This window comes from Cystoisospora suis (assembly GCF_002600585.1).
Source record: "Cystoisospora suis strain Wien I chromosome Unknown contig_6751, whole genome shotgun sequence".
In the NCBI taxonomy this organism is placed as follows: Eukaryota; Apicomplexa; class Conoidasida; order Eucoccidiorida; family Sarcocystidae; genus Cystoisospora; species Cystoisospora suis.
Genome location: NW_027159538.1, coordinates 1,308 through 8,840, shown reverse-complemented (window position 1 = coordinate 8,840; position 7,533 = coordinate 1,308). Strand labels below are relative to the sequence as shown.

General features: G+C 45.3%; 1 protein-coding gene across 1 annotated transcript in view; it reads left to right on the top strand.

The window, feature by feature from the left end:
* Window positions 1–7,533, top strand: part of CSUI_010148 (uncharacterized protein) — a gene marked incomplete at its 3' end in the record, with an annotated part of 11,293 nt that overhangs the window by 2,843 nt on the left and 917 nt on the right. The window contains exons 2-3 of the mRNA XM_068070253.1: window positions 130–6,579; window positions 7,017–7,343. Of these exons, the coding sequence (XP_067917771.1) occupies window positions 130–6,579; window positions 7,017–7,343 (6,777 nt within the window). The remainder of the gene's footprint in view (window positions 1–129; window positions 6,580–7,016; window positions 7,344–7,533) is intronic.

Sequence of the window (7,533 nt, the reverse complement as noted above, 5' to 3'; positions counted from 1 at the left end):
CCTCTTCCCTGTCTTCCTCTTCCTCTTCTTCTTCTCATTTCGGTATGAACGACGTCGCTCCCGTCCAGCGTCAAAGGATGTCTCCTGGGTTTTGCTCTTCTCTGCATCTTTCTTCTCTTTCCACGTCAGAATTTTCTTCTTTCTCTGCAGCAAACATCTCACCTCAGTCATCTTCAACGTTGCATTCTCCTCACCCAACGTCTTCTTTTCCTTTCTCTTCTTCTCTTTCCTCTTCTTTCCAGTCGACCACCTCGGGTCTTTGTGCGTTTTCAGCTGCACCTTTGACGGAATCTCCATCATCTTCTGTTTCTCCTACGTTATCTCTTCCTTCTCTTACTGCAAGTCAAACCTTCGTATCATCACACCGCTTGTCTCCTTTTGCGAGTTCTTCTCCTCCTGGAGTCTTGTCCTCTGGTGTACATACACTCCACGAATCCTTTGTTTCCCCAGGGCGCCCTTCTCTTCCGCCTTCACAGTCGCTTCCTCCTATTCGTCCGTCCTTCTCAGCATGGCTAGCATCTAGGAAAGAACAGCTTCTTTTCCCGATGGAAGATGATATAGAGGATATTCCTCTCCCTTCAGAGGTCTTACCTTCTAGTCAGTCCAAAATCTCTTCAGATACTCCTACGTCGCCTTTGCATGCGTCTCCACCGACAGCAGAAGAATCTCTTTACTCACCGTGTTCGAGAGCAACAGATAACGAGAAAATGGATAGAGAACAGAACTCTCTCGAAGAATGCGGTTTCCATGAAGGTAGAAAGAGACCTTACAATGTCTCTTCCTCTTCTAGCTGTCATAAAGAAAGGATTCCTGCTGACCGAGATAAACTTGCTTCTGTTGAATTTGATCTTCAACGAGGGCAGTCTTCTTCCACTGATAGAATAGAGACAAAGGTCGTTCCGTGTGTATCAGAAACAGATACACAGGAAGAGGAGAGAGAAGAAGCGAAAGTTGCTGAGATGCCTAAGCCTCGTACACATTCACCACAGACATCTCCCTCGGGAGATCTCTCGTCAGAGATGCCTTCTCAGGAAGAAAGCGGATCTGTAAGCTTACTAAAGAAGGAGAGTGAAGGTGGAGAGGTGTATGAAAAGCGAAAAGAAGAAGAGAAGGAGACTGAAGACGTGCGTGAGAAACGAAAAGAAGAAGAAGTGGAGAGGGCTATTATAGGCATTGAAGATACACATGGACGTAAGGAACGGAGTGCTAAAGTGACGGTGACTTCTTCTCTTCAGGGGAAGAATGGTGGGAAGAGAGAAGACAGAGAGGAAGAGAAAAGAGAGAGAGAGACTGGCCAAGGAGACAAAAGATCTGAAGACAGCGAAGGAGAAGAAGTACAGAAGAAGACAGAAGGAAATTCAGAGGAACTCTTTGAGACGGGTGTGTCAGTGGAAGGAAGAGAGACGAGAGAGGAGAGAAGAGAAAGAAGTGCAACGGGGATGAAAACATCTGAGAAGATAGAAAGAAGGACAAAAGAGGTACAGAATGAAGCCGATGAAGATGACCCAGAAAGAGAAGAGGAGACTTTTCCTGCATGCCGTGAAGTACATGAAAGGAGACAACAGGGTGACTTTTCAATGGCAAGCGAAAGAGATACGAAGAAGACTTCTAAGGCGGATGATACGATGAATGTGAGAGATAAAGATGACCTTCAGGCAACACACGAGAAAGATGGAGAAGAAGAAGATCTCACGAGGACTTCCGACCAAGACATTCGTAGAGAAACAGATCAAGCATCCTCTGTCGTAGACGCAGTGAGAGTATCGCCTACGCATAATACACACATGAAAAGCGAAACAACACATGAATCTGAAGAAAGAGAAGCCAGTGAGGTAAGAGAAAGAAAGAAAGAAATCTCGCCAGGGATACCAGCGACATCTTCATTACCTCCAGGAGGGAGAAGTTCAGAGCCTTCAAGCTATGGGACACACCAGGATAGCATCAAGATTAGGCCTCTGAATAGAAATGTGGAGACGAGAGAAAAGAAGAGCCCGAGTCCAGATAATGATAAGAAGAATACAAATAGGAGGAGGAGCACCAGTCGTAGTTGTTGTTCCTCGGAGAGCTCACGCGATCCTCCGCACGGCAGTGGAGAGAAGACCCACCAAGAAGAAGAAGATCAAGATGAAAGAGTTGAGAGAGAGGATGGTCGTATCGTGTCTGTATCGAAGATTGAAGCTGCAAGAAGAAGACGTAGTCCTCGAAGTCAAAGGACAAGCGGAAGGCAACGGCGACCTGAGGAGAGTCTCATAGGAGAGATGAAGGGAGTGAAGGCTAGAGAAACGGCCCCGTGCGACGTCGATGTAAGAGGGACAGAAGAATTCTTACAGGAAGAGAAAGAAATTGAAGTGATCATCGAACAAGAAGAAGACCTTTTGATAGGACTGGAGAACTTCAGGACAAGAGAGGAAGAATCATGCCAAAGAAGAAGAAAAGGAGGAGGAAGAAGAAAAGACGAAGTCCAAGAAGATACACCACATCAACCCAGAGAGACAGACACTGCAAGGAAGAGAGAGGATGTGAAAGAAGATAGAGAAGAGCCCCAAGAAGCATGTCTGGTATATCAAGAGGATTATAACAAGCGATCTGAAGACAGGCTGGAAAGTGGAGAAGATCATTCCTCAGATAAACAGAAAGAGAAGAAAGATCGAAAAAGATCTCCGGGACACCAAATGGTAGGAAAGGATAGACAAGAACGATCATCTTGCCGAGGTCTCGGGGCAGGTAAGAAAGAGGATATGCGTCTCGATGCTATCAGAAGACGACTACTACTACGGGTACCTTCTCGGAATCTTGCTTATGAGGAGAAAGAAGAAGGAGAACAAGAGAAGAAAGAAGAGGAAAAGGATGAAGAAGACGCCTTGGGTAGAATATCTGTCGAGCCTGAAAAGACACCCCACCCAGAAATCTCGTTGCTCTCCCCCCCTGAGAATTTCCAGCGGGAAAGAGGAGAAGACTCTCTTCACCTTCATGCGAAGAAAGAAGAAGAAAATGAAGAAGAGAGAGATAGGGGATCATTGCCAAGTAGATTGCCTCCTTCCCATCATGTGAACAACGAAGAAGAAGAAGAGAAAGAAGAGGCCATCTTATGTACACAGAGGAACCTTCAGGAAACGAGTCATACGTCAAGAGAAGGAGAGAAAGAAGGAGAAGACGTTCTTCTTGAGAAGGAAGACAGTGGAGACAGAGAGAAAGAGGAAGACGGTTTTGAAGAAGAGCCCTCGTCCATCTTGACAGTTGAGACGGAGGGAAGAAGAAAAGAAGAGGAGTCGCTATCCATACAAGATCAAGAAGACAAGGAGAGAGAGAAAAGAAGAAAGACATGCAGTTCTGTCAGTACAGTCAAAGGACAGGGGAGTGCCGATGCCTCCGTAGAAGTAGAAGATTTCACGAAGAGAGCCACGCCAGCACCTTCACTTCATATCGTACATGATGAGAAGAGCGTCTCACTATCTCAAGATGAGAGAGAGAAGAGGAATAAGGAGAGAAAGGTTGTCTCTCCAGAAAGGGAAGATGTAGCTTTGATAGAAGAGGAAGAAGAACATAACGACGTTTGTTTGGGGATAGTCCATGGAGAAAAGAACGTTAACTCTTTACAAGCGATTGAAAAAGAGAGGGAAGAAGGAGACGAGAAGACATTAGAAGAAGAAAGAGAGAGGATAAGAAGAGAAGAGAACCGAGATAATCCTGATAAGAGAGAAGACGTCTGTTTTAAGACTCGAGTGGAGATGCAAAGCCCTGAGAAACGCCCTGAAGAAGAAGAAGTACGGAAGAAAGAGACTGGAGACCAAGCAAAAGATAAAGAAGTGAAGAAGAGGGAGAATGAAGATCATGAGGAAGAAGAATGGACTCTTGTTGCAAAGGAAGAGAAAAGGGAGAGGGTCTCTGAGAAAGAGAGTGAGAAGGATCTCGACGAGGGGACAGAGACAGCTAGCCATGGAGAGCCGATGAGCGAAGAGACGAAGGAGAAAGAAGAGAGAATCTTTGCAAGAGTCTCACTGGGGGATAAGGACGTAATAGACGAACAAGAGAGAGAAAGAACTCGACAAGGAGAAGAAGAAAGAAGCGGTGACTTCGGAGAGAAGGAAGAGAATAAAGGAGATGATAAGAAAGAGATAGACAGGACGCAAAGCAGCAAAGCAAATGAAGATGAAGAAGAAGTTGAAAGACGACTTACAGAAGAGAATGACAAGAAAGAGAAAGAATATTATGAAATAGAGACAGAAACAAAGGCCTTCTCAGATGTCTTCCAAAAGAGTGACTCCTCTTACATGAACATTCCTCAGCCAGAGATGAAAGGGGACGTCTCAATAGAAGAATCCTCGATAGATCCCTTCTACGATGCGGTAAAGAGAGAGGAGGAGACAGGGCAACGACGAGAAGAAGCAGAAGAAGAAATCTCCAGTCATCTTTCTTTGGACTTCTCAAACAAGGAAGATTATCTCAATGGAGCAAACCCCAGAGGCAAAGGCCTATTAGATAGTAGCCATACAGATCTCCCTCATATCCAGAGAGAAGAAGAAGAGAAAAAGGTTTGTGCTAATAAGGAAGAGATGAATGAGAAAGAGAGAAGAGAGAGAGAAAGCGAAGAAGTCCTTAGCTTACGACGGATGAATACAGCACTTGAAGAAGAGGTGAGAAGACTTCGAGCTCTTTTCATGGAAGCATTACGCGATCTTCAAGCATATGACAAGGAGAAGTGGGCTGTCCTCCTACACAAAGGAGGAGAAAAAGAAGAAGATAGAGAGAGAACGGAAGAGAGGACATCGGGAGAAATGCTGAAAGAAGAGAGACAGTCTCAGGGAGGAAGTCAGAGAGGTGGTAAAGAAGAGAGAGAAGAAGACACCCTTCTTTCCAATGAAGAGAAAGCCATACACCTGCTAAGTCATACAAGGCGAGAAGGAGAAGGAGAGAAAGAGACAGGAAGTAAACCAGTACTTGAATGTGTGAAAGAGATAAAAAGGGAGAAGAAACTCGGGAAACAGAAAGAAGAAGAGGTAAGAGAAGAACAGAAAGAAGAAGAAGAAGTAGGAGGAGGAGAAGGGGTTGATTCCAAGAAAGAAGGCGTTTCATATCAAAATGATAACCCCGGAGGACAACATGAGGGCGTCGAGACAACGAGAAGGCGTAGAAGTAGTGAGAATGACGAGATAAGAGAGAAGAAAGGTTCTCTGCTTCTCATAGGTAAAGAGCCAGACGGAGAGGATAGAAGTAAAACAATTACAGCCGGAAAGCTGCTGACTGTCCATGCGTACACTCAAACTGATCCAATACTATTCACATCTCCACCCTCTTCCTCTTCTTCTTCCTCTTCTTCTTCTTCCTCTTCAGGTTCATCGTCTACAAACACCCTTACTCCTCAAGAACATCCTCTTTCTTCTTCTTCTTCTTCTTCTTCTTCTGCTTCTTTGGAGAGCGGTAGTGGACAGCTTCCTATGGCTAGAGGAGGCCGAAGAGCTGCACCTCCAGGTCCTCCGCCTCCTCCTCGTCGTTTACATCGAGGAATTCCTTCTTTGCCTGCAAGAAGTCCTCTTCTCCCTTTCCCAGGTCGATCTCCTCCTGCAAATGATCAAGAAGCTAAAAGGAGAGAAGAAGAGTCTCGATCATCTTCGTCTTCTCTTCAGGTGGTCGACGAGAATCCCGATCCAACACAAGAGCTCCTAGCTATGTGGGGCTGTGTAACAAGAGAAGAGAATCTCCCGAAGGTCGAGGAAAGTAGCTGCTTCAAAGCTTTCTTCTCACAAGGAGGACGGAGAAAAAGAACAAGAAGGGGGACATCAGCAAGAGATCAAGGTCAAGGATATTCTAAGGGTGACGACGGAGTAGATGGTAAGCCTGGAGATGAAGAGAAGAACGAGAGAGAAGAAAGAGAAAGAAAGAGACGAATCTCTACCCAAAGTGAAGAGGCTGGAAATGTTAGAGGAGTTGAAAGAGATATGAGAGTAGAAGAGAAGGCGGAGAAAGAAGTCGAAGAGAGATCTAGGGGTGCAGGAGACAAGCAAGACGAAAAGATCGAAAGAGAAAGAACGGAAAGACAAGAGATCAACATGGGAAGAAGGAGGAGAAGTTCTCTAGGGAATAGACAGGTTTTTGGTTTGACAGGAGAAAGAGCCTTGAGGGGAGATGAAGGAGATAGAGAACAAGAGAAAGAAAGAGAAGAAGACGAAGAAAAGAAGGATTCAGATCTCATGGAAGTCGAACGCCTCTGGGAGGCTTTCACAGATGCTGGGCCCCTTGTCTCACAGCTAGCCATGTTGGAGGAACTTTCCTCCTTTGATCGTCATTCAGGTGTACATACACCTCAAACCAACAAACCGGCTCTTGTTATGAGACGGCGATCCTCCTGTTCTTCATCTTCACCACAGACTCGTCTTGGCAAAGACTCTTCTCTTCTTGCCTCTTCTTCTTCATCTTCCTTCTCTTGTTGCAGGAATCGACTCAGCAGCGGAGAAGAAGCGGCTCGAGTAAAACAGACGCTAAGGAGACTGAGCGAAGAACACCAGCAGCTCCAGCCTTCTCCGGATAGACATTTCGAGACGACTGCAATCTCTCAGTTTATCAAAGATCTCGGTGTCTCAAGTAAGCACCTTTCCACATCGTCTCTTCTTCTCTCAGCAGTCGAAAGAGAAGAAGAAGAAACAGAAGGGCCTTTCTCTCTTCTGAAAGACATACCTGCGTATACACCATGGCTCGGGCAATCTACCCCTCTTTCACGTGGATGTGTATATGTGTGTATTGCGCCTGTCTCGTGTAGAAGAGAGCGAGAGAAGAAAAAGATCGCAAGCGCATGTTTCCGAAGTTGAGCTGCAGCTAGCAGGTGTCTAGTGTTACGACGGCTCGCTGGTTCTCGGGAGTCTTCTGGCTTTTTTTTCCTGCTAAACACATCACATTTCTATACACCTACGATAGTCTCTCCAAAATCTCTTCATTCAGGTTCTCTTTCTTTCTCACTCTTTCTTTCTTTCTCACTCTTTCTTTCTTTCTCACTCTTTCTTTCTTTCTTTCTTTCTCTTTAGTTTTTTCTTTCGGTCAAGTGACTCCGTCTTCTTCTCTGTTACGAGTACGCGCTTGTCTTCCTTCACTCTTTGGGCCTGCGCCTCCTCGGTGTATCTCAAAGAAAAGAAGAAAGCTTCTCTCCACAAAAAAGGAGCCGACGCGTCTTTCCTCTTCTTCTGATAGAGCTCTCTCGTCTTCTCTCAACTCCGACCGTGCAAGAAATGAAGGGAAACGTTCAGGAGAGAATGACAGAGGAGAATCCAAAGAAGAAGGAGGGAAGTCGTCTTCTTCTACTAGACAGCAGGAACGCGTGTGTACTCTGCCACCTTCTATGAAGAAAAATATTGGTAGGAGAAACAACTTGGGAGCAGACAGATACTCTAGATATACATAGAAGACAGATCGACCTACAACATGTAGGGAAACAGTTAGGCAGATATAGGGATAGATAGAGAAATTGACGAGAAATAGACTAAAGAAAGATAGAGTAAAGATCGATTCACAAAGATAGATAGACAGATAGATAGGCAGATAGAT